At 44.5% G+C, this 27,650-nt stretch overlaps 3 protein-coding genes across 4 annotated transcripts in view; all 3 read right to left on the reverse strand.

Annotated features, from left to right (window-relative positions):
• LOC106576076 (cyclic AMP-responsive element-binding protein 3-like protein 2) overlaps positions 1 to 1,393 on the reverse strand; it is a 30,704-nt gene extending 29,311 nt beyond the window's left edge. Inside the window, exon 1 of the mRNA XM_014152954.3 lies at positions 402 to 1,393. Coding sequence (XP_014008429.1) covers positions 402 to 500 — 99 coding nt within the window. The 5' untranslated portion in view covers positions 501 to 1,393. The remainder of the gene's footprint in view (positions 1 to 401) is intronic.
• A 140-nt stretch (positions 1,394 to 1,533) lies between these two features.
• On the reverse strand, positions 1,534 to 4,719 carry LOC106576077 (single-stranded DNA-binding protein, mitochondrial). Of its 2 annotated transcripts, XM_014152956.3 has the most exons (6): positions 4,607 to 4,719; positions 3,641 to 3,713; positions 3,463 to 3,520; positions 3,062 to 3,290; positions 2,724 to 2,812; positions 1,534 to 2,626 (listed from the first exon to the last, which is right to left on the reverse strand). In XM_014152956.3, the coding sequence occupies exons 2-6, from the start codon at positions 3,662 to 3,664 to the stop codon at positions 2,580 to 2,582; spliced, it is 447 nt and encodes a 148-aa protein (XP_014008431.1). In that variant the 5' UTR covers positions 3,665 to 3,713; positions 4,607 to 4,719; the 3' UTR covers positions 1,534 to 2,579. The 2 variants fall into 2 exon arrangements, with proteins under 2 accessions (XP_014008431.1, XP_014008430.1); XM_014152955.3 differs by lacking the exons at positions 3,641 to 3,713; positions 4,607 to 4,719 and having other exon boundaries at positions 3,463 to 3,562.
• Positions 4,720 to 4,859: 140 nt separating this feature from the next.
• LOC100194690 (chromosome ssa17 C12orf56 homolog) lies at positions 4,860 to 26,785 on the reverse strand. The gene is made up of 13 exons (XM_014152952.3): positions 26,112 to 26,785; positions 24,183 to 24,360; positions 17,750 to 17,828; positions 10,390 to 10,792; positions 10,218 to 10,303; positions 9,824 to 9,968; positions 9,468 to 9,559; positions 8,957 to 9,046; positions 8,571 to 8,691; positions 7,904 to 7,978; positions 7,700 to 7,777; positions 7,392 to 7,570; positions 4,860 to 5,778 (listed from the first exon to the last, which is right to left on the reverse strand). Exons 1-13 carry the CDS (start codon positions 26,367 to 26,369, stop codon positions 5,664 to 5,666), a joined length of 1,899 nt encoding a protein of 632 aa, XP_014008427.2. The 5' UTR covers positions 26,370 to 26,785; the 3' UTR covers positions 4,860 to 5,663.
• Positions 26,786 to 27,650: the final 865 nt, after the last annotated feature.

The raw sequence follows: 27,650 nt of genomic DNA on the forward strand, positions 1-27,650 counted from the left end.
GCATTGGAGGAAGAAGTAAGGAAATGTAGTCAGTCACACCAAATCTAGACAACGGAGAAAGTCTCAGCCTAGTGTAAGTGTCTGGTTCCCATCCTCTGAGCCATCTGGATCCATCATTAACTGTCAGCCCAAAACAAAATAACTGATCAATTAGCCCATCGACCTACCTCACTCGTGGGGTGTCTATGTAGGGCAATAAATAAGCTAATCATAGTTTACATTGAAAATAGCACTGACCCAATTGAAAATCCTATAAAAAAAAACGGATGATTTTGATGGTTGAATATTTAAACCTCGAGAACCTTGGTATGGTAATCAATAATAACACAAGTGTTACTGACAAGTGTGGCAGTGCCATAATGGTTGGTAGAGTTTATAATATTTGCCTATCTATAACTTACTGTGCTGTATAAGACATGCTCGTTTTCCCCAGGCTCCGACAGCTCGCTGAGATTCCTATCCCAGTGTAAAAAGGACTCAGTACTGTCCAATATTTCCATCCTTGGCGATGCGACCGCTCTGATTCACAATGCGTCGTTAGATGAGGACAGTTCCCTTGATGATACTTTGCAGCGCCGATGGCAAATACACTCCTTCACCCACCTTGCAGCGATATCAACCGCAGAATGTTACTTCTTACTCCGTCCACGCAGTTATTTCAACTTCAGTGAAGAAACGTAGTTAAGTTGATGTAGCTACAACGACGTAATATACACAGTCGTCCTGCCAACAAAACAGTTGTCTTCGAATTACAATATTAAAGAAAAGGTGAACAAAAGAGCATGAGGAAGGCTGCCCCGTGTCGGGTATTGTTTATTTTGTTGGCACAGAGCTGTATGGACTTTTTCCTCCTCTTATTCCTTGCTGAAGTTTGCTACCCACGGCCAGAACAGACCAGACAGGCAGGAATGTGGGTGGGGGTGGGGAGAGGAGTAGCGACATCTAATCAGACTAAAACCCTACGGTGTTCGCATTTCATATGCCTAGGTTGTATCAAGATAAATGGCAACATACAATACAAGGGATATACACTTCGCGCAACACCTACAATGTATATGGAGACTGTTCACATGAACACTTTTCAATTATTTCGGTCAGAAATTGATAAGGAATTTACAACCACCACACTAAGACCTGCTCCCGTCCATCTGCGTCAAACCAATCAAACGAGTCCTTCTATTCAGACCGTCTGTGACTGAACAGGGTCTGCGACCAATCCAAAGGCTTTGAGCCCGAGTCTTTGATTGACAAGCGAATAAACCAATTAAATAACATCAAGGTACTTGTTGTAACAAATCAGAGAAAGACAAGAATTCTTCGTTCTAAACACTGCCTTCCCGGAAATGCAAATCAACCAATCACGTTAAAGCTTAAAAAAGTTAAGCGCTTGAATAGCCAACTTTCCGCTGCAATAACTTCAACCGCAACTCTTGAGTGGTCTGCCAAGAAACAGGTCAAAGAGGACATTCTGCTAAGAAACATGAAATGTATTCCACTAATGTGTGGATATTGAAATTAAGAGAAAGGCAAAAGTTCTGGAAAAAATTGTATATTCTACATGATACATACAACTACATTAAACAACATGAGTACAACATTTGCCAAGCCAGAATGGAGGTGAGAATCTGGTGATTTCAGGAAGGGAAAAAATTACTTTTTAAAGTGGAATGAAACCGAAAATAAACATAGTTACAAGTTTCAAACTATCTTTGAAATAGAACAGAAAGACATGCTTAGAAGAAAACAGGTGTTATAACATTCAATATGAAACTGGCACAGTCATAGTTTTGGGTACAGCCTTATGTCAGTCACACATTACCCACTTATTTTTCTCATCTGTTACTTGGCTTCTCTGGGAAAACAACCGTAAGTCCTCCCCTTTAAGGCCTGATCCTTTTCATCCTGCTTTGAACCACAGTTCCATTAGTTGTACTCCACCAAGAATAGCACAAATGGGCGTAAACTAAGATTAGTAACCTAACAATTTTGGTGGCTAAAATACATACGTGTAACCACATGTTTAGGTATACCCTGGCGCACTCATAGAGAATGATAGAGTACTTTAATACTCATAAGCATGTTTTAGCATGGGCAGTGCCATTGAGGACATTGACCATTTTGAAGTAGTCAACTGGATGGTACCGCCTATGGGTTAAGGAAGGATCAAATAATTCCATCCAGGTCATCAGCCAATGAATTATACTCGTGAGCAAACATTCCATAACTGCAGGTGGCAGTAAATCACCAACCTTGCGTTTATACTTGTTCCACACACTCTAGGTGGCAGTACAAACCCTTTCAGTTTGTTAACCAACTCATAGAAGTAGTAGAAGAAGAAAATTGACTACTTCAAAATGGAGATGGCCTCAATGGCGCTGCCCGTGCGCTCACCAACATCATAAATGGGTCAGATAGACCTCTATCATTCTCTACAGTCAACAGAGACGTGTTACACTGTGTTCTGTCCCATTTAGATAGCAGGCACACAGCTCCTTCAACAGTCAGTTAATATATAGACAATAGAGTAGCTACACAGAAAGAGCTTTAGTCTTCCTCCTAGATGAAGAGTGCCACTTCCTTTATTGATCCCTCTCTCGAATGTTGTCGCTTAAGAATACAATGTTGTCTGTAGAAGGGAAAATAATCACATTTTGTAATTGTTATGAAAATATAAAATGTCTGTGAATGTGAAATATGTCTGAGTGTGTGTTCCCCTCTCTCACCTGCAATGATGGTGGTAGCCTGGCGTCTGACGTTGTTCTTGTCTACGTACTCCCCGTAATCCAACTTCCCCTCCACCAGAACCCTCGACCTAGAACGGGGGCACACAGAACCAAGGAATGTGTTACTGATACAACGTTTTCTTCAGATTGTTATAAGACCAGTTATCACCTGTGTGTTTACTGTAAAGACACTTCTGATTAGATAAGACTGAAATGAGTAGATAAGACTGAAAAATATTTACTTATCAGGCTCCTAGTCCCCAGGGAAATAGAAACTAAGTCTGAGAAATTGACAACCCACAGTATACAGGGTGACACAGGGTGAAAAACATACATACCCTTTCTTGACATACTGGTAGGCCACATCCCTCAGACCAGGCTTGAAGATTGACACACGGTGCCACGTCGTCTTCTGGCTGACATCTCCAGCGGGGGACGTCTCCACGTCCCCGGAGCGCCACATCTCGTTGGTTGCCATGGAGAAGATGGTGACGGGGTTCCGTCCCTCCACCTGTCTCATGACAGGGTCCTGCCCCACACGGCCCAGCAGCTGAACACGGTTAATCGCTGTGTGGTGGGGGGTGCACACATGTCAAAGCCACAGGGGGAGACATTAAGGAGTGCACACATGTCAAAGCTATGGGGGAAGAAAGAGGAGCGAACAGACATCAGCTGGTCTGGATTGTGTGAGATCAATAGATGAGAAACCTGAGAAAGTGCCCTGACGGTCTAAACTTACATCTCTCCAGGATCAGGCTGGCGTCTGTAGACTGGTGTCTAACCAGCTGTCTGAAAAACTGCAGGAAAGAGGCATAAAGACACATTACACTACAATCTGCCAAGGAGTCACAGCCACAAAAGTACAGTAGAGTAGCTATTAAGGGGGAACAGCTGGAGCAGGTGTGTTGCACACGTACCTGTGCTGATCCGTTTCTCAACATCGTCTCTGTTTGCTGGACGTACTTTATGACAGTAAAGTGGACAGACAGACTGTAAGAAAGAGTATCGAATTGACTTCCTCTCAAGATGAGGCTGAGCATTAGTTAAGAGGGGTGGGTATAATTTGTGGAACGTTCCAACAGGAATACGTTCCAAAAACGTAGTAAAGTACAAGGTTGCCAGCAAACAACGCATACAAAGTAGCATGATCAATTCACCTAGATAACTAGCTGCCGAATAGGGAACAACTCACCACGTAGCTTATTCTTAATGTTTGTCCATAGGCTACCAGAGTGAAGACAATTTTTTTCTGAATAAACGTGGTGAGTGACAAATTTAATGAAATGGCCCACTCCCTAACTTTGTATGCGTTGTTGTTGGCAATCTTGTTATTTACGAAGCTTCTGGAACAGATTCCTGTTGGAACGTTCCACAAATTATACCCACCCGTTAAGAGCGTTAATCCTGACTAACAGCCAGCAAGTTACATGGGCACAATTGTCTTTCTTCTATAGTCACACCTGACATATTTGGGTAGCAGTGCCAGTGTGATACTATATCTAAATAACGTGGTATCATTATTCAAATACCTATAGTAGCTAGCTAAAATCGAAGACAACAATAGTAACGTTAGACCTATTTCAAGCAGCAGTCGGTAGGCTAACGTTAGTGTGGTAAGCTAGCTACATTGTCTCCACAAAAATCAATTGTATCGCATTATAACCATGTGTAAATGGCTTGCTAACGTTACATTGTAATCTCTACTGATGTTACAGTCATGCCCCGCTAGCTCGCTACATTAGTTGCAATGCGAGTGGGTAGATAGCTAATAATAGGGCCGAGACATGAACTGCCATAAAAAGTACACTTGTCCTACAAATGTTAGCATGCTTGTTGTTTATCGTTATATGTCTAAGGACATACAGCAAGTTAATTAAACTTACATGATGCAGTAACCGAAATCCTTCAGTACATGCTGCTTCCGGTCCGTCGCTAATATAGGTCAAGGAATCATTGTAGAAGGCAATAGACAGTTCCGCTCATACTGGGGGCTGGATCAAATACTTTATAATTCAAAAATTGATGTTGATGATGAAGTTTTTTATATGTGGGGGACATTACACAACCTGTAGGTTTTATTTCCAAATAGTATGGATGTTGTATCCCACGAAGCTGCGTGACACAAGATATAAACAATAGAGCTGGATAGTATCTTTATTTTAGGCCATTTAACAAGGACGAGTTCTAGAAAACCTTTGGTTACAATCCTTCGCTCACAGAGAGTACTCAGATGATGATATACAATAAAATCTAAATAAATGCATACAATTCTGAATCAAAACAAATAGATAATGTGTCAAAGTAAATACTGAACACAAGGTCTTACAAATCAGTAGGCCTATACAATTTACTACAGTAATACGGTACATCTGTGGAACATGCCTTTTGCTCAACAAATGGCATTTTTAGTATTTTCTAGTGTAAGCTGAATATCCTACAAAGTGAGATGTGCAGTAACTTGATTACATTCATTAATTTTATTACAACTAATTTGACCATTCTGACTGCCATTACGTGACAGTTAACCTGAGAACAAGGCCATGTGTAGGAGAGAAGAGAAGAGAGAGATGCCTTGCATCGTACCTCTCACCAGGTGTAAAGGGAAACTTCTAAGGTCCTTCAGAAAGCCCACACCACTCAGCCAAAGGCACACCTCCCCAGAGCAATGTCCTGTCCCTATGTCTGTGAGAGAGTTTGATAGAGTATCCAATTGACCATCCTCTGTGACCCAAATTGTCCTCCAACGACCCAAATAAAGAAGAAATAGAGTGTGAATGTAGATGTATTCTCATATCTCACTACCCACATCTCACATTCACAGGGCCCACTTTGGGTCCCGACCTATAGTTTAAGAAACCCTGATGAACAGTATCATTCTAAAAACATAAGACAATAAGTACTTCTGTCTATGAATCAAGGAAATTCATGTAGTGTATGTGGTCAGGACTTCTGTATGATAAGTCCCAGCAGTTGAGAGACGAGGCGTAGAGCAGGCTGGCTGATGGGGTAGTCGGGGGGCAACTTCTCCTCCACACAGGGCAGCTTCACATAATACCTGCAAGAGAATACCATACAGGACGGAAGACATATGCAATACCATTACCCTTGAGCTGGACAGTGCAGTACGATGTATACAGAATATGCAATACCATTACCCTTGAGCTGAACAGTGCAGTTTACAGTTGAAGTCAGAAGTTTACATACACCTTAGCCAAATACATTTAAACTCAGCTTTTCTCAATTCCTGACATTTAATCCCAGTAAAAATTCCCTGGCTTAGGTCAGTTAGGATCACCACTTTATTTTAAGAATGTGAAATGTCAGAATAGTAGTAGAGAGCACTATTTATTTCAGCTTTTATTTCTTTCATCACATTCCAAGTGGGTCAGAAGTTTACATACACTCAATTAGTATTTGGTAGCATTGCCTTTAAATTGTTTAACTTGGGTCAAACGTTTCGGGTAGCCTTCCACAAGCTTCCTACAATAAGTTGGGTGAATTTTGGCTCATTCCTCCTGACAGAGCTGGTGTAACTGAGTCAAGTTTGTAGGCCTCCTTGCTCGCACACGCTTTTTCAGTTCTGCCCACAAATTGTCTATAGGATTGAGGTCAGGGCTTTGTGCTGGCCACTCCGATACCTTCACTTTGTTGTCCTTAAGCCATTTTGCCACAACTTTAGCAGTATGCTTGGGGTCATTGTCCATTTGGAAGACCCATTTGCGACCAAGCTTTAACTTCCTGACTGATGTCTTGAGATGTTGCTTCAATATATCCACATAATTTTCCTTCCTTATTATGCCATCTATTTTTGTAAAGTGCACCAGTCCCTCCTGCAGCAAAGCACCCCCACAACATGATGCTGCCACCCCATTTTGGCGCAGTGGCTTCTTCCTTGCTGAGCGGCCTTTCAGGTTATGTCGATATAGGACTCATTTTACTGTGGATATAGATACTTTTGTACCTGTTTCCTCCAGCATCTTCACAAGGTCTTTTGCTGTTGTTCTGGGATTGATTTGCACTTTTCGCACCAAAGTACGTTAATCTCTAGGAGACAGAATGCGTCTCCTTCCTGAGAAGTATGACGGCTGCGTGGTCCCATGATGTTTATACTTGCGTACTATTGTTAGTACAGATGAACGTGGTACCTTCAGGCATTTGGAAATTGCTCCCAAGGATGAACCAGACTTGTGGAGGTCTAAATTTTTTTCTGAGGTCTTCTTTTGATTTTCCCATGATGTCAAGCAACGTTTTAAGGTAGGCCTTGAAATACATCCACAGGTACACCTCCAATTGACTCAAATGATGTCAATTAGCCTATCAGAAGCTTTTAAAGCCATGACATAATTGGCATTTTCCAAGCTGTTTAAAGGCACAGTCAACTTAGTGTATGTAAACTTCTGACCCACTGGAATGGTGATACACTGAATTATAAGTTAAATAATCTGTCTGTAAACAATTGTTGGAAAAATTACTTGTGTCATGCCAAAACTATAGTTTGTTATCAAGAAATATGTGGAGTGGTTGATAAACGAGTTTTAATGACTCCAACCTAAGTGTATGTAAACTTCCGACTTCAACTGTACATACTGCCATCTACAGACCACAAATGGAACAAACAATTCTAAGGTAGAGGAACTGGAACCATGTTTGACTGATTCTACCTCTCACCTGAACTCCTCTCTGTACTCCGTGCGGAGGTGCTGGCCCAGGTGGGAGCTGTACTTCAGGCAGGCAAGCAGAACCCTACAGCGCTGGAACAACAAAGCAGCCTGGGATGGGCTGAGAGGGGTCTGGGACCCAGACAGGACCACTACCACCTGCCGAGCCTGGTACCCCACGAACGACAGCTGTGGAGATAAATAGAGAGATACAGGGGGACACCAACCATGAGGCAGGTTGACAGAGGGAGATTCAACTAATCAGACAAGGTATCATATAATTGAAGTGTACATTCATTCAAATAAGTAGAGGCATACTAAAGAGGGATGAGGCTGCAGTATTCTCAGGATCCAGCCTACAGTCAGGAAATGCTCTAGAGATGGAGTTCGGCTGGCCTGCAGAAACAGAGCTCATCATTAGGCTACATACTTTACAGTTAATATAGTATACTGGTATACAGTATATTAGCGTGCTTAGTGTGTGGGAGTTTCTTTCCATTGCCTGCTGTGTAGGGCACTCACCTCCTGACAGAGCACCACCAGTTCAAACAGCAGAGAGCACCCTGCATCCAGGTACTCCTCTAACAGGCCCTGCAGCTGATAGACAAATTGTGATGGGAATATTTGAGATGAATAAAGTACATATTTCATGCGGAGTGATTAACACAATGCTTAGCCTATTTATATATTTTCCCTTTCTGTAATACACATGATTTCCAGTGTTCTGTTTGTGCAAGATTGTGGGTTGATGGTCACTAGACGTGAATGTTATGGATTGTTCTCTCATCTGTTGATAGCGTTAGACACCAGACTGGATGTACAAGGGCCAAGGACACGGATTATACCCTGTTGCGTGGTATTAACGACGCTCTGCTGAACACTGTGTGATTCTATAGCAGCTGGCAAAGTCACTGCCTTTTTGTTTTGACTTCCTGCAAGCCTCTTGGGCTGATGTTTACAGAACAGTTGTCTGCTGAATAGGATACTAGGGCATTGTCAGAGAAGGCCAGTTAGACATTTTCTCTGCTTCTGAGCTGGAGGTGTTTCCCTGTTGCAACTTGTAATAAACCAGACTTGACTTTACTGCTCTTCTCTTTTGGAAATTCCTATTACACAAGTCATAAAAAACATATACACAACCACACAAAATGTTAATGTCCAACCAATTATATCCAGGGCCCACACTCACCTCTGTATGTGGGGGCGAGCCCTGTCTTGAGTCTGGGGAGACTCTCCTTGATCCCTGCGTCTGGCTCTGGAGCTCTGGGTCACACACCAACGCTAGTAACAGCCTGGCTGTCAGGGCACCTCTGCAGACAGGGACAACACACTCTCCTGTTAGATATACTTCTGTGATATCAAGGGAGGGAGGGAGGGAGGGAGGGAGGGAGGGAGGAAGGAAGGAAGGAAGGAAGGAAGGAAGGAAGGAAGGAAGGAAGGAAGGAAGGAAGGAAGGAAGGAAGGAAGGAAGGAAGGAAGGAAGGAAGGAAGGAAGGAAGGAAGGAAGGAAGGAAGGAAGGAAGGAAGGAAGGAAGGAATAAAGGAAGGAGAGAGAATGGGTGTGTGTGTACTCACTGCTTGGCCGTAAGCATGTTGAGTCGAGCCGGCTCGATCTCTGTCTCTCTGAACATCAAGGCCAGGGTCTGAGCGATCAGAGTACACAGCCTGGACACAGGAGACAAAGAGGGTTAGGCTCAGAGATAAACCCATTTTGAGAACAGGTATGATGGAGTTTAACCATTATATTCTTGACCACTGGAGAGGGCTAGTGAGACTTGTCACCTGTCACCTAACCTGACCTACGTGACAGTGTAGTAGTGCCACAGAGATCCACATTAAACCCATAATCTAGTTGCATAAAGACAAAGCTGCTTAAAACCCCAAAGAAAACCCAGCGGGGTTCCTTAGTTAATCCACACGTAGGTGTTTCACAGAGGCTCTCAACTAAACCTGTTCATGTGATGGTGGTGATGTTATAAAAGATAACAGGTAGTCTTAGCCGGTGTTAACCAAGGATCACTGTAGTCACTTAAAATAGTCTGTCAGCTTTGTGCCCACACACACCCACACACGCAGTGTCACTCACAGTAGGCTGTCTGCTGTGTTGGTCTCCGACCTCTGACAGCTCCGCAGGGAGTCTTCCAGCATCGGCACCAGGAATGGAAACATGTCATTGGACTAACACAACACACACACGCACGCACACGCACACACACACACACACAGACACACGCACGCACGCACACACACACACACACACACACACACACACACACACACACACACACACACACACACACACACACACACACACACACACACACACACACACACACACACACACACACACACACACACACACACAGTTATGTATGGAGAAAGAAGGACACACACAGTCACAGAAACAAACACACACACACACAAAGATCCATGTGATCTCACCCTCCAGAAGAGTTTCCTGAGGGTGATGCTGCGGTGTGCTGCGGTGCGGAGCTCCTGGAGGAGCAGATATAGGCTCTCCAGACTGATGCCCTCCTGAAGCAGCTCACCACTCAGCTGGCGGAACAGGTGGGCTGTACGCTCCCAACTACACACCGACAGGGGGGGAGGGACCATGGAACAACATGTTGGAACAGTATCTGATGGGGAAAACTATCAACTGGGGAACAGTATCAGGGCTGTCTTTCATTAGGGCAGCGAAACAAGCGTTTCTTATTGGACACGTTCAGGTGGTACCTCCCCGTTTTGATCAGTTTTCTTACGTTTTGTGTCAACTGAACATGACCCTGATGGGAATACCAACAGCATCTGATAGGGGAACAGTATTTGAAAGTACCTAATGGGGGCTTGTTTCTGTGGGGAGGTGCTCAACATGACATTGCATCTCCTCCTGTAGAGGGGGTCCAACAGCAACGTTGACCTCTGGAGGAAAAACATCAACATACACACACGTTATTACAACATTATAACACACACACACACACACATACACACAGTGAATGACTCACTATAATGTAACTGTTCCAGGAGCTTTGCAGGTGCAGGTAGATCCGAGACGTAGGCGACACAGCGTACAGATGCAGCTCCGCCTCTCTCTCTCCTCCCTCCTCTTCCTCCTTCTCTCCATCCCTCTCTCTGACCACCCTGTCTCTCTTCAGCAGGCGAGCCAGCACCGAGCCTCTCCTCCTGGGCACCAAAGGGGCCTCCCGGGGAATCTGGGTCCGGTCACCTGGTGGGGAGTGAGAGAAAGAGGGAGAGTGGAGGGAGAGGGCTGGGGAAACTGGATTGGGTAGAGGGCGAGGCAATGTCAGTCTTAGAACCTGTCTCTGACCAAGTGTTTCAGGGTTAGGGCAGGAGGCTGAGCGTGTGGTCTTCAGCCGGAGCACCTCTTCCTCTTCCTCCTCCCTGTTCCTACCCGGGAGACAGAGAGATGGTACAGTCAGTGTGACTGTGTCAGAAACACACCCACACACCTTACCTAGTCAAACACACACGCAATTTGAGCCACATTACACAACTCAGAGTAAGTTGTACCGTGGTGACGTATCGTGGCCCATGGCAGGACAGCAAGGTCATGCTGTGTTAGCCCACCAGGGGGCAGAGTGAGAGTGCAGTGAAAAGGGAAGATATTCCCCTGGCAGAGAAGCAGCTACCTGATCCTGACCTGGAACCTTGACAAGGTCACTCACTCAGTAAGCCTTTCTCTCTCTTTCTGTCTGCCCTTCACTTCTTCACTCTCTTCTCCCTCCCTTCTCCTCTCTTTCCTTCAACTCTCTTCAAAATCCCCACTGAGGAAGAGCTAGAGGAGGGTATCTTTCCATATGGATATCTTTCCATGTGCAGATATACTGTCGTGATCCTTAGAGGAAAACCCAATTATTTAAAGAGCCTGTGTCTATATAAATAATCCTGCAACAACAGAACATTTTCATTATTATGAGTTTTATAATGAATGGACATTTTTGTAGGGGTTAATACCTTTTTCGTAAGGGAAAATCAAGTCTGACATTTCAAAATGGAAATTACAAACTTCAGGAGCCTTTTTTGTTGTTGTATTTTACCCCCTTTTCCTCCCCAATTGCGTTCCTCACTCATCGCTGCAACTCCCCAACATTCTCGGGAGAGACGAAGGTCGAGTCATGTGTCCTCTGAAACATGACCTGCCTTACCACGCTTGTTAACACCCGCCCGCTTAACCCGGAAGCCAGCCGCACCAATGTGTCGTTCAACTGAAGTCAGCCTGCAGGAGCCCGGCCCACCACAAGGAGGCACTAGAGCACAATAAGCCAAGTAAAGCCCCCCCAGCCAAACCTTCCCCTAACCCGCTGGGCCAATTGTGCCCCACCCCATGGGACTCCTGGTCACGGTCGGTTGTGATACAGCCTGGGATCGAACCCGGGTCTGTAGTGACGCCTCAAGCACTACGATGCAGTACCTTAGACCGCTGCGCCACTCGGAAGGATTTCAGGAGCTTTTTTAAACCTCAAAATACACTGCACGCTTTACATTTTCTGCATTGCATCTGTATTTAGTTCCTTTGTCTCAGTGCTACAATACAGGGTTAGCTGTTTTTGTAATTTTATCAGTAACTTACAGTATTAATCAACAGTATGATACTGTATAAACTAAATACAGTAGATTATCGTAGAACACACAGTAAAATATAGTACATTTGTTTTACAGAACACTGTAAGACCTTTCTGTAATTTCAACAGTAATATACTGTCGAATGCGCAGTAAAATACCGTAAATGTGTTATGAAGTAATCAGTATGATGCATTGTGGGAAAATGTTGTGGGCGGGGAAAGAGTCTCTGGCTCATTAACATATTTTAAGGCATGCCGTGTGAGAGGCTATATTTGTTGCGCCTGTGAATGAGAATGCTATACCCCCACAGAATATCGTAATATACTGTGCTTTAGGAATTCTACAAACTTTGTCCTGAAACTCAACAGTAATTTACTGGCAAATTGCTGCCAGTAATTTACTATAATTCAGAATACAATACCGTACTGCGTTTTTGGAGTGCCAAAAACCTTTTAAATACTAATTTGTACGCATTACATGTTTTGAGACTATTACTGTAAAAGGCTATGTTTGTTGCACCTGTTAGTGAGAGTGCTGTACCAATTTAAGTGATATGTGGTGGTGGTTCCCTAACAATTACATTTAAGGGACCCATCAGAGTGGCAGTCAGTCTCAAATCTTTAATTGTTGAGTGGCTATAAATGTCCTTTCGGTCTGTTTTGCCGTGTAGTCACTGTCAGTTTAGGAGGCTTTGTTAAGGCCTAAAGTGTAAGTGATGGAAAACATTAAATATCACTTGGTGTGCTTTAAAAATTATATAATTAAATAGTCAATATTAGCCATTATATTTTCAATACAATTCAACAATATAGTACTGTATTGCGGTTTTGCTATATATCTACATATCTATATATCTACTGCAGCATAGTGTCAATTATGGAGCATTGTGGGAAAATATTGTGGCTCATTAGCATATTTTAGGCATGCCTTGTAAGTGGCTGAATTTGTTGCACCTGTTATCGAGAGTCTTGTACAATGTAAGTGCTATGTGGTAGTAGTTCCCTAACAATGAAATGTATATAGGGAACAGATCAAATTGGTAGCTGGCCTTAAACCTTATAATGTTTGACTATTTATCCATGTCCATTCGATCTGTTTTTCCCTGTCATGACAGCCAGTTTGGAAGCCTTTGTTTAGGCCTCTAGAAGTGCAAGTGATATAACAACTAATATTCATTAATATGCTGTAATATGCAAACGCCTACAGCCAACCTGCTTGCTCTAATCCCTTGTAGTTACAGTAAAATATTATAGAAAATAAATTCTAACAGTTTAATAGTCACTTTTACTGTATTGTACTCTGTTTCATTGCTCTGGCATGAAGTTATGGTGAATATGTCAGTAATATATTGGCACTATCCAGAGATAGTCAGAGATATATCATGAGATGTCTTGTTGTAATAACAATTATTTTGAAGACCAATGTATCCTTAACTACAACAACATTTTCAGTAACGATTACAGATTTTCTTTACTTGCTATGACTGTGATATATATATATATATATATATATGTATATATTTTTTTTTATCAACCCTGGTTGAAACGTAAGTTTATAAGGACAAGAGCGCCTACAAATTAACCAAATTGAAAATCTGCAAAGAACACTGGGTAATATATCACTGCATGGGTAAATCCAGTAATATACTCTAAATTAGATTACAGTAACATGTTTGGTACCGTAAAATGTATTACAGTAGCTGTACTGTGAAATGAATTACAGTAACTTACTGGCTGGCCAATTGCTGCCAGTAAGTTACTGTACCTTTTACAGGAAATGTTTTACAGTGTAGGTTTGGGGCATCATGTGTACTGACGCACATAGTCTACTACGACTTCCTTGCCTTTAACTTGACATGTTACCAATAGTCTATATAGACTTTATAACTCCTGGCGGAGCACAGTCTCAGTGTACAGTGTATTGACTTGACTACATGAAGCTTGTGCCAACTTCTGTGTGTTGTATCGTGCTGACAGCAGCTCCTTCATGGCTGTTACATCTTCCGATGATTACAGACACTGTTCAGAGACGGTCTCACGGCTCAGCGGATGGGTGTGTGTGTTAATGACCTCCCAGGGGACAGTGTGTGTGACAGAGAGAGAGAGAGAGAGACCTTCCCAGAGTTAGATGGAGACCGGAAGACATTTATGCACTGAGCTGGTTAAGACACATGAAAGACCATTCCGCATGCACACTGGTTCTGGTTGTCCTCTGTGGATCCAGGACAGGGAGAGAGCACTCACATGTGCATGGCCCCCCCCCCACACACACACACCACACACACACACACACACACACACACACACACACACACACACACACACACACACACACACACACACACACACACACACACACACACACACACACACACACACACAAATGAACAGAAACACACTGGTCAGACTAAGAGCACGTTTTAATAGGTGTTTTACGGCAGTAATAGGGTTTTTAGTACCCTAGCAATGGGTGAATGACGTCAGAGTACCTCACCTACTTCCTCCCGTTTCTAAGCGGTTAGGATTTGCTTGTCTGTTATGTGAATTATAGACACACGCGCACGCATGCACACACACACACACACACACACACACACACACACACACACACACACACACACACACACACACACACACACACACACACACACACACACACACACACACACACACACACACCTACATCCACATTGTCGGGAATGGGCTCGTAAGTAAGCATTTCACAGTAAAGTCTACACCTGTTGTATTCGGCGCATGTGACCAATAAAATTTGATTTGATTTGAGAATCACTGGATGTGTGTGTGGCTGTGCTGAATGTTGATATAGTTTATATTATTTGTCTCTATTTGTGTATACAGTATGCGTCTGTACTGTACGTTGTGAATGCTGGCCTTTAAATGTGTATCTGTACCTGAATGTGACGTATTTTGTACTATGCATGTATGACCTAAATTGTTGAGCGTGTGTAAAAGCTGAGAACCTGATCTGAAACTCTCTACGCTCTCCTCTGGTGCACATTAAACAGTCATGAGCCACATGACCAGCCTGAGCACCCCACCCAGCAGCCTGTAGCAAGCAGCCTGGAGAATCTGAAGTAGCCTGCCTCCTCTTAGCAGCCACACTCACATTACACCCTGCAGGACCAACCTGACCTCTATCCCTGCTCCAACTCTTTCAAAACCTCCAGAAATATCTCCACTTCCCTCTCTCCTCCCTATACTCCCTCTCTCCAAGCCCCTTTACATTCCCCCGCATTGAGAGTCAGGACAGACCTGAGAAAAAGCTGTGTTTTACAGGCTGTGTCATCCACCTAATACCGTCACCCATCCCTGTAAAACACAGCTTTTGTCCTTTGGCAAGGATACGAGAGAGAGAGAGAGAGAGAGAGAGAAAGAGAGAGGGGAATGTCAGAGAGCAGATAAGACACGCCTCGTCACACAGACTCACTGGGATTCACTGGTGTCTTTGTTTCTATCCCGTCTAGTTCACTTCCCAGATTAGTTATCATGTTTCGTGTTTTCCTTGGTTAGTCTGTTATGTTAAAATGTTTAGTCTACTTTTATATACTTACTTATTTTAATGTGGGATTTTATTGCTTCTTTTTTTTTTTACTTGCTGATTACCTCTCCATATAAAGTGAATTTAATTCTAATTATTAGTAACTTCTCCTGATTGTAAGGCAACAGGCAGCTGCTGCTAAATTGTCTGCATAACAATCTCGAAATATTGATCCAGTTTCTAAGCAACTGGTGCTACATACAGAGACACACCCATCCACAAAGAGAATGGCAGCAGGCCAACCACAGAACCTTACAGTGCCTTTAGAAGGTATTCACACCCTTTGACTTTTTACACATTTAGTTATGTTACAAAGTGGGATTAAAATTGATTTAATTGTCACTTTTTTGTCAATGATCCAAACACAATACTCTGTAATGTCAAAGTAAAATTATATGATTAGATAAGTATTCAACCCCCTGAGTCAATACATGTTAGAATCACCTTTGGCAGTGATTACAGCTGTGAGTGTTTTGGGGTACGTTTATAAGAGCATGAATGGCATACCAGGATTGTACGATATTTGCCCATTATTCTTTTGTAAATTCTTAAAGCTCTGTCAAGTTGATTATTGATCATTGCTAGACAGCAATTTGTAAGTCTTGCCATAGATTTTTAAGCCGATTTAAGTTAAAACTGTAACTAGCTAACTCAGAAACATTCAATGTCGTCTTAGTAAGCAACTCCAGTGTACATTCGGCCTTGTGTTTTAGGTTATTGTCCTGCTGAAAAGCAAATCTGTTTCCCAGTGTCTGTTGGAAAGCAGACGGAACCAGGTTTTTCTCTAGGATTTTACCTGTGCTTAGCTCTATTCCATTTATTTTTGTATAAAAAAAAAACTTGCTAGTCCTTGACGATGACAAGCATAACCGTAATATGATGCAGCCACAACATGCTTAAAATAATTTTAGAGTGGCACTCAGTGATGTGTTGTGTTGGACTTTCCCCAAACATAATGCTTTGTATTCAGGACAAAAAGTTCATTTCTTTGCAAGTTTTTTGCAGTGTTACTCTAGTGCCTTATTGCAAACAGGATGCATGTTTTGGAATATTTTTTATTTTGTACAGGCTTCCTTCTTTTCACACAGTCATTTAGGTTAGCATTGTGGAGTAATTACAATGTTGTTGTAGTTACTCCACTGTGACGGTTTTAAACTCCCCATTGGCCTCATGGTGAAATCCCTGAACGGTTTCCTTCCTCTCCGGCAACTGAGTTAGGAAGGATGCCTGTATCTTTGAAGTGACTGGGTGTATTGTTACACCACCCAAAGCGTAATTGCTCAAAGAGATATTCGGTGTCTGCTTCTTTTTTTTCACCCATCTACCAATAGGTGCCCTTCTTTGCGAGGCATTAGAAAACCTCTCCGGTCTTTGTGCTTGAATATGTGCTTGAAATTCACTTCTCGACTGAGAGATCTTACAGATAATTGTATGTGTGTACAGAGATGGGGTAGTCATTAAAAAATCATGTTATCCACTAACCACTATACACCATGCAACTTACTATGTGACTTGTTAAGCAAATGTTTACTCCTGTATCTATTTAGGCTTGCCATAACAAAGGGGTTGAATACTTATTGACTCAAGACATTTCAGCTTTTCATTTTTTATTCATTTGTAAACAAATATGAAAATAAAATTCCACTTTGACACTATGGGGTATTGTGTCTAGATCAGTGACACAAAATGTCAATATAATCCATTTAAAATTCAGACTGTAACACAACAAAATGTGGAAAAAGTTACAGTAAGGGGTGTACATAGTACTGTAATTCATATCAGCACATAGCGCTGTTGCCAAGTTGCCTATGGCTCAACACATCCCCACCTGCCTACGCAAACACACAAAGCATCTCCCTAGCTATCTGTGTTGGCCGTGGTGTTGCAGCTCATGTACTCATGTCACATGCTACCACTAAGAAAGGCTTAGACAGTAAATAAACCAGACTATCTGTGAAACCACAGAACCATAGTCAGGCCTGCAGTCTGTCTCATGATGGTCCATGGCCTGACCTGTGTTTGATTGACAGACTGACTGTCTCCTGTAACAGTAGGATAATGGGATCTCTCTGTATAATGCAGAAAAGGCCCTCTGGCCAGCGTCAGCCTGGAAGACAGAGATAAGGCCATTTCAAAGGGGACCGTAAGGCAGGGGACTGACTGGGACTGAATGGGTCTGAAGAGCGTCATGGCTGTTGAATGGGAATGGACAGCAGGTCTCACCTCATGGGGACAGGGGAGACGTTCCACCCATCTCTATCTGGTGGTTCTGAGCGGGTCGACAGGAGAGTACCACCAATACCTGGAGAGAGACAGAGAGAGATGGGGAGAGAGACGGAGTAGGGGGAGAGTGAGAGGGACAGAGACAGGGGAGAAGGATGTAGAGAGGTTTATGAGATCACTCTATGTAATTGGAAGCCCTAACATTGACGAGACCCGGTAATTTATACTTAACTGGGAAACAGTTGTCGAATGGGCAGAATGAGAGAGAGAGGAAGGTAGACGGAAAAAGAAAGAGGAAGGCAGATGGAGGCTGAGAAAGAGAGAGGAAACAGAGAGAAAAAAGAGAGAGGAGGCAGAGAGAAAAAGAGAGAGAGAAAGAGGAGAGAAAGAAAGATGGAGGGGGAGAGAGGGTGTTTGGAGAAGGAATTTCTCATGTCTTTGAAGAGAACAAGCTTTGGGAATGGAGTACCAATGACAGTGACGTGTCAGAGAGGATAATGTGAATTCCTTTACAAGGTGCCAGGTAGCTTCTTGTGTGTGAGAGGATTTTGTGTACAGTTCTCACAAAACCTAAGCCGAAAGATTCCTTGCATTGAGAGTTAGCCTGATGAGGTCATGCTCTTCTGCCTGTGTGTGCCTGAACGGTGTGTGTGTGTGTGTGTGTGTGTGTGTGTGTGTGTGTGTGTGTGTGTGTGTGTGTGTGTGTGTGTGTGTGTGTGTGTGTGTGTGTGTGTGTGTGTGTGTGTGTGTGTGTGTGTGTGTGTGTGTGTATAAGTGCCTAAGCATCACACTTTCACTGATACTTAAACTCCTAACCCTCCTAGCCCTAACCCTTACACGGGTAAGCCCCTGGCACAGGCAGCCCAATCCAGCCTAACCCAGGTCAGGGCAGAAGACAGTTGGCTGTAGGGCAGGTGGATGCATGGCAGGGAGAGAGAGACTACCTCTATGTTAGCAAACATACGGTATGTCAATGCTATGGGCTTAAGAAGCTTACAGCAGAGGGATGTGAGGATTTGACGGGGCAGATAGGCTGGAGTATGACAGACAGAGGAGCAATGTAAAGAAAAACTGTAATTTATACGGTCATTTGGGCTATTAGCATCAGTAAAATACTCAGAATTGTGGTGCATTGCGGGGAAAAGAATTGCTGTATTTCGAAAAGTACTGTACTTCCACCACAGAACCGTACCATTTCTTTAGAGCTCCAAAAACCTTTTGACCACTAGCAGGTGCATGGTATGCTTGTTTCTGGCTCATTAACATATTTTGAGGCCTGCCTTGTAAGAGGCTACATTTGTTGCACCCATGAGTGAGAATGCTGTATCAATTTAACCGTTATGTGGTTATAGTACCCCTTCTTTTTAAATGTATAGGGAACAGATTGAAGTGGCAGCAAGGCTTAAACCTTAAAGTTAACATTATGACTCTGGTTGGCGGACATTTTCTATGGTTGTTTTCTCCCCAATTGATAGTTAGTCTTTCCCCATTGCTGCAACTTCCGTACGGACTGGGGAGAGGCGAAGGTCGAGAGCCATGTGTCCTCCGGAACACGACCCTGCCAAGCCGCACTGCTTCTTGACACACTGATCGCTTAACCCAGAAACCAGCCATACCAATGTGTCGGAGGAAACATCGTACAACTGGTGACCGAAGTCAGCGTTCATGCGCCTGGCCCGCCAAAACGAGTAGCTAGAGCGCGATGGAACAAGGACATCACGGCCAGCCAACCCCCCAACCTAGACGACGCTGGGCCAATTGTGTGCTGCCTCATGGGCCTCCCAGCCGGCTGCGACACAGCCTGGGATCGAACCCGGGTCTGTAGTGACCGCTGCGCCACTTGGGAGGCCTTTTCTATCCTTTTCTTTGGACAGACCAGGAGGCAGTAACAGCGGCTTGACCGTGGCTGGTGCTGCCTTTCAGGTCCAGCGGAAACGCCTGAAGGACTGGAGAAGACAGAAGGGTAACAGTGGCTTGACCACGGCCCGACATGAGTCCACGGACCACCCGGACCCCCCCCCCCAGTATCCAGAATGAGCAACGGACCAGCTGCCTGGGGAGGAGATGACGGACTGCAGGCCTTGAGGCCAGTAGAGTGCTGCCGAGGCAAACCTTACTCCCTCTACCCTAGGTCTCCTCCTCTGCCTTCCTTTTTTCCCCAGCTGCCCTCAGGCCACCACCGACCAGACCAGGACCAGCATACCGCCAACCACCCAGAGCAGACAAGACAGCATCACCAACGGAACCAGTGGCAAGGAGGAAGGACCAAAGACACCAACCTATGCCTGGCAAGAGCAGATCACATGGGAGTCCCTCCATTGACCTACGGGTCACGGGCTTCCAGGTGTGTCCTTCCTTCCTCTGAAGAACCGGAGCAGACTCAAAAACCACCACCTACCTAACTTGTATGTCGTAGTCCTGAATGCATTCATTGTGAAACTGTACTGTAACTACCTTGGATTCTGTGTTGAAGAGGGGGTATAATCTGAGTTTGTTAAAATGGGCTGTATCTTTGCGGTTTCTGACCGGGATGAACCCAGGAGGGATGTGCCGCTACAACACGGCGAGGCTGACGCTAATCCCCAACAAGGAGGCTGCTGAGGACAGTACCGCCAATCGCTGGGGAGCAGCAACAACAACCGCCAGACCAAAAACCATGACCCGCCAGGAATTCAGCAGGGCAGTTCTCCAGAGAGGTATGGGCTTTGTGCCGTCTGACCTGAACTGCCTGGTGAAATCACAGGGCCACAAGAATCATTTGAAGCCAGTTTCAAGACCCCCTAGTTACAAGAACAGTTTTGGTCAAAATACAGAAACTGCAAAGATACAGCCCTTTTTTAACAAACTCAGATTATACCCCCTCTACAACACAGAATCCAAGGTAGTTACAGAACAGTTTCACAATGAATGCATTCAAGACTACGACATACAAGTTTGGTTAAGCAAGATCTGTAAATACAACCACAGAGCGTACCCCCTCTTCGACTGTACCTCCACATGCCCCTTCAACCTTCAGTTCCTACACCGGCAGGGCAAGGGCCAAAGCCACCAACCCAAATCGCAAACCCTCCAACGAATCCCTTCCTTGCCACCTCCATCCCCGCCAAACCCCTGGTCAAAGTGGAGCCGGTTTCGAGAGAGGTCATACAACCGGAAGACCCCCTCACAACACAACTCCAGTTCTTAGAGGATGACATCGACCCAAACTGGACAAAAATGGCCAAACGGAAAAGACCAGATTACTGACAGAGCCTGGACTTGAACCCGATCGAACATCTCTGGAGAGACCTCAAAATAGCTATGCAGCGACGCTCCCCATCCAACCTGACAGAGCTTGAGAGGATCTGCAGAGAAGAATAGGAGAAACTCCCCAAATAAAGGTGTGCCAAGCTTGTAGCGTCATGCCCAAGAAGACTCAAGGCTGTAATCGCTGCCAAAGGTGCTTCAACAAAGTACTGAATAAAGGGTCTGAATACTTATTTAAATGTGATATTTCAGTTATTTTTTATTACTTTTTTTTGCAAAAATGTCTAAAAACCTGTTTTTCCTTTGTCATTATGGGTTATTGTGTGTAGATTGATGAGAAGAAAAAAAACTATTTAATCAACTTCAGAATAAGGCTGTAATGCAACAAACGTGTAAAAGTGAAGGGGTCTGAATACTTTCCGAATGCACTGTATGTCATTTTCTATCCCTTAAACATTGAGGGGGGGAATTCTTCACACATTATTCACACTGATAATATCAGGATGTATTTTGGGGGGGAGGGGATTCATCATGTCTTACTCATTGTTAGGTAGAAGTTTGGTCCAAATTGGATGTTTGGTACTATATTTATTGAATATTATATGAATCCTTTAAATGAAAATTACCAATTTTGGTGTAATCCAATAGCTTAGCCCTTTACACTCGTACCCGTATACTGTATGGGTTGAAAATGGCAGATTTGGGCACTAATAAGCATCTAAATTGGAACGTAGTCAGAGTTCTGGCTCTGAGCCTCACAGTGCTGTTTGGGTTTTGACTGACAGACGTTCTGAACTTGAGCACCGCGCGCGACAAGAGTTGCCCCTATCCCTCTCTGCAAATGTTTTGTTGTCTGAGTGAGGAAAATGCATTAAATTAGGAGGACGCAATGTATTTTGAAAGATGAGATGTTGAGGATTATAATAAATACCGCTTTGATGTCATTCAAGCAAGTCAAACCCCTGTGAGTCCAAACATGGACTTCACATTTCCAAATGTCATATACAATGTCAACATTTATGATCACTATGTTGGATGTACAGTTACAAGATGACATGTCATACCCTGGGTTGTTTCTGTGTTTGTTTATCGTGAAGAAAATCTGCCACGGAACACATCTGAATGCACTTATGACTCCTTTCTATGCTCAACAAAATAACTATCATTTTCCCATTATGTCCAAACTGTTCCCTTTCAACAATTTATCCCTATCCATATAGGCCAATTCCCACGAGTGTATAGGGTTAATTTCTCAGAAATCAAATGATATTTCAACAAAATAATGCAGGAATGCTAATCTTATCTATACCTAAGTACAGAAGTGTAATAGCTTTCTGAAATGACATGGAACGACCCTACAGTAAAATATACTGCTCAAAAAAATAAAGGGAACACTATAATAACACATCCTAGATCTGAATGAATGAAATAATCTTATTAAATACTTTTTTCTTTACATAGTTGAATGTGCTGACAACAAAATCACACAAAAATAATCAATGGAAATCCAATTTATCAACCCATGGAGGTCTGGATTTGGAGTCACACTCAAAATTAAAGTGGAAAACCACACTACAGGCTGATCCAACTTTGATATAATGTCCTTAAAACAAGTCAAAATGAGGCTCAGTAGGGTGTGTGGCCTCCACGTGCCTGTATGACCTCCCTACAATGCCTGGGCATGCTCCTGATGAGGTGGCGGATGGTCTCCTGAGGGATCTCCTCCCAGACCTGGACTAAAGCACCAACTCCTGGACAGTCTGTGGTGCAACGTGGCATTGGTGGATGGAGCGAGACATGATGTCCCAGATGTGCTCAATTGGATTCAGGTCTGGGGAACGGGTGGGCCAGTCCATAGCATCAATGCCTTCCTCTTGCAGGAACTGCTGACACACTCCAGCCACATGAGGTCTAGCATTGTCTTGCATTAGGAGGAACCCAGGGCCAACCGCACCAGCATATGGTCTCACAAGGGGTCTGAGGATCTCATCTCGGTACCTAATGGCAGTCAGGCTACCTCTGGCGAGCACATGGAGGGCTGTGCGGCCCCCAAAGAAATGCCACCCCACACCATGACTGACCCACCGCCAAACCGGTCATGCTGGAGGATGTTGCAGGCAGCAGAACGTTCTCCACGGCGTCTCCAGACTCTGTCACGTCTGTCACGTGCTCAGTGTGAACCTGCTTTCATCTGTGAAGAGCACAGGGCGCCAGTGGCGAATTTGCCAATCTTGGTGTTCTCTGGCAAATGCCAAACGTCCTGCACGGTGTTGGGCTGTAAGCACAACCCCCAGCTATGGACGTCGGGCCCTCATACCACCCTCATGGAGTCTGTTTCTGACCGTTTGAGCAGACACATGCACATTTGTGGCCTGCTGGAGGTCATTTTGCAGGGCTCTGGCAGTGCTCCTCCTGCTCCTCCTTGCACAAAGGCGGAGGTAGCGGTCCTGCTGCTGGGTTGTTGCCCTCCGACGGCCTCCTCCACTTCTCATGATGTACTGGCCTGTCTCCTGGTAGCACCTCCATGCTCTGGACACTAAGCTGACAGACACAGCAAACCTTCTTGCCACAGCTCGCATTGATGTGCCATCCTGGATGAGCTGCACTACCTGAGCCACTTGTGTGGGTTGTAGACTCCGTCTCATGCTACCACTAGAGTGAAAGCACCGCCAGCATTCAAAAGTGACCAAAACATCAGCCAGGAAGCATAGGAACTGAGAAGTGGTCTGTGGTCCACCTGCAGAACCACTCCTTTATTGGGGGTGTCTTGCTAATTGCCTATAATTTCCGCCTGTTGTCTATTCCATTTGCACAACAGCATGTGAAATGTATTGTCAATCGGTGTTGCTTCCTAAGTGGACAGTTTGATTTCACAGAAGTGTGATTGACTTGGAGTTACATTGTGTTGTATAAGTGTTCCCTTTATTTTTTTGAGCAGTTGTACATTCATCCATTTATTAATTCATTCCAATAATGGTAGCATTTACTTTTTTTTACAGTATAAAACAGTAAATAGTATGATATTGTACTGTGTTTCATTACCAAGTATATTACAGTAGGTGTACTGTTATATGAAATTCACGGCAACCCCTTTACAGTGTAACAGGATCTGATCCTGTCATACCCTGATTCAGAGAGAGAGAGAGAGAGACAGAGACAGAGAGAGAGAGAGACAGTTGTTCTTTACCTTCCATGGAGGGGGAGATGGGCCAGTGTTGGCGAGGAGAGGGGACGGGAGGAACGCGAGGTTCTCCTCTGAGCAGACCATTTTTCTTCCCAGATGGCTTTGCAGTGGCGTAGACCACACGAATGTGCTGCGAGCGCTCCCGGTCCCGGCCACTGAGGAACTCTGGTAGATCATTGACCTGGAAAGCAGGACCAGAACCGCTGTCTTATTTGGAGCAGAATCAGTGACAGAAGTGATCAGAGAAGTGATCACTCATTAAAACTTTGTTTAAGCATGTATGTTTCTGGAGCTGGGAGCTGTGATGACATTCGAGGACAGTAGGTTACATCTGAATCTGAATCATTATGTGAATGTGAACGGTCTCTAGGGACAATATATGAGGACACTATTTGGGAACAATATCTGGAGACAGTAGAAGGACAGTCTCCCAGCCGCACTGGCTTGCTGAAGCTTTGCTCCTCCTGGTTCTGCCACAGGAAACAGCTTGCTCTGATTACTGACTGACTGTCACACACACAGACACAAAGAAACACCCACACACAAAAACACATGGGATTGCTCTCGCGTACGCATTAACACACATACTGTACACACTCTCTCTCCCTTTCTGTACCGGCAGACTATACTGTGAGAAAGGGGCAGGGTGAGCTAATTCAAACAGCATTGCCTGTAGATGGGAAAAACTAGTAAACTGGAAACCAGTGACATAAGGTAATAATGCCCAGGTAGTAACACTAATTTACCATGCTTATATCATTTCCAGCTTATTTTGTGCCTGCAGTCACTTATTTTGGGCCAACAGTCACTAAAAGTACAGTGCCCAGAGTAGTTTTTCTGATGAAGTGCTGTGGTGAGGAAGAACTCCTGGCCCTAACCCTTGACCTATAACCTAGAGGCTGTCTGTTATTGTATTCTATTCCAATTTCCATGTGCTTCTGCTCTCTCCCACATGTTTACACGTTGGTCACACATGTTTATAGTACAGCACCTCTCCTTGATAAAAAAGAGGAACACACCACATATATTTAAGCTAAGGCCCCATGTTCTCTAGCCTGTCTGTTTGTGCTATAATGCAAATATTTGTCAAGACAATGGACAAGTTCATTTTGCATCGCCCGGTGCCCCGGCTGGGTGGAGTTTGATCATTTTAAACCATTCCATTGGTCCTGAAGTGTAATCTCCATCCTCTGGGCACAGGGAAATGCAAAATGAACTCACCCCATGAGTGACAAGGAGTTGGAATAGTAACACAAAGCAGACTGCCACTCAGGCTACATTGCTGTCTAATATGATCTGATCCTCACACTGTGTGGTAGTGAGGTCTCTTCGGGTCTCCTCAGCCTGTGTTTATCATGCTTGCCTCTGTCCAGGCTATCAATAGGTCAGGCTATCAGAGCCACTGTGTCTGCCATAAGCAGTTAAACAGGGCTTAACATGACAGGATCAGCAGCACAGCGTCCTGTCACTATACTTAGCCCAGGCCCAAGGAGGGCAGACAGTACCGGACACTAATTATACAAAGGTCAAACAGAGAGATAACAGAGAGTTAGAGAACGGGTCAAATGACATACAGTCTGTTCAGTATATAATCAGGAATCAGGAATAAGGAATAACTCCTGTGTGTGTGTGTGTGTGTGTGTGTGTGTGTGTGTGTGTGTGTGTGTGTGTGTGTGTGTGTGTGTGTGTGTGTGTGTGTGTGTGTGTGTGTGGTGAGACCACCATCTGAGTATTCCATTAGTGAGGATGTTTGTGTGTGACCAAACAAGTCAAGCCAAACAAGAATGGCTTGTCTTTTGGCCAATAAAAATAGATATTATGCATAAAGGCAAGTCATAGAAGTCAGTCAAGTTTTTGATGTTTGCATTACACAATATTCCAACATTGTATTTATGTCCCAACACTATCCTAACTCTCTATGACAGTCCTTACCAGCTCGATGTCTCGGATGTGTCTGAAATCGACCGCGGTTGTGAGGGTGCGCGGCGGGTACTCAGCCAGATACACACACTCATCACTGAGAACTACATGCATGAACACCTTATTCACCCTCTCCGAGACCACTACGCACGGTTCATAGGCGCGGATCCGCTCATACACCCCGCGCTCGGTGTTCCTCTTGAGAAATGAGTCTAGTTTACTGTTGCGCCTGCACTGCAAGCCTCCCGCGCCCGTCATGGCCATGGGCATATTGGGCACAGCCGGGGCACCAACGGAGCTCACCTGCCACTTGCATCAGAGAAGCACGAACGGAGAGAAGAGACGCGCTTTCCTTGGTCTGTGTTCACTAGAGTTTTAGAGCTACTTCCACTCTCTGTGAGTTGCGATAGCAATGCTACACACCACGGGATAAAGTAACCTAGGTGATATTACATCCATGGCTTGATCGTTGAGAAAGTGTACGCTCTGGTCGCTTGCATGCCTCTTCATCCGTGCGCTCTCCATCCTGAGTTGTTCTAAGCTTCATTGGTTATATATAAAGCTCTTTGCTGATTGGTTGACACCCTGCCACCTCTGCTCCTACTGTACCTACGTTACTGTATTTAAAGGTCAGTGTAACCGCAGCGGCCCTCGGGTGTAACGTTACCTCACAGGGAAGAGGGACAGGAGGGTACTTGCCCCCCTATTGACATCAGTCCATTTACAGTTAGTTACCTGAGAGCGAAAGTTAGGATTCCTTCCTACAGTTAATTGATTATTGTGGTCATATAGCGCCACCTAATGGGTGAGATGATGCTTTTCATCAAGAAGAGAAATTTGGTGAGTGAGTGACAGTGTGAACAAACAGGTGGCAGAAAGAGAATTCACAAAGTATGTCATTTGAGAAAGGGTAGTTTTGACTTTATTTGGCTGGTAGCGAATAGTAGTTGAAAAAACAAGCATACAACATTTACATAATGCAGTTCAAACTGTGCCACACTAAGGGACTACTTAGGGACCACATTTTCTGATACATCCCTGTATATTCTAACTAGTCACTTCGTCTTCTCTGCTCCCTCTGTCTTCTCTGCTCTCTCTGTCTGCTCTCTCTGCCTTCTCTGCTCTCTCCGTCTGCTCTCTCTGCCTTCTCTGCTATCTCCGTCTGCTCCCTCTGTCTTCTCTGCTCTCTCTGTCTGCTCTCTCTGCCTTCTCTGCTATCTCCGTCTGCTCTCTCTGCCTTCTCTGCTCTCTCTGTCTTCTCTGCTCTCTCCGTCTTCTCTGCTATCTCCGTCTGCTCTCTCTGCCTTCTCTGCTCTCTCCGCCTTCTCTGCTATCTCCGTCTGCTCTCTCTGCCTTCTCTGCTATCTCCGTCTGCTCGCTCTGCCTTCTCTGCTATCTCCGTCTGCTCTCTCTGCCTTCTCTGCTCTCTCTGTCTTCTCTGCTCTCTCCGTCTTCTCTGCTCTCTCCGTCTGCTCTCTCTGCCTTCTCTGCTATCTCCGTCTGCTCTCTCTGCCTTCTCTGCTCTCTCTGTCTTCTCTGCTCTCTCCGTCT

Source organism: Salmo salar, chromosome 17, assembly GCF_965601325.2.
Source record: "Salmo salar chromosome 17, fSalSal1, whole genome shotgun sequence".
Taxonomy (NCBI): Eukaryota; Metazoa; Chordata; class Actinopteri; order Salmoniformes; family Salmonidae; genus Salmo; species Salmo salar.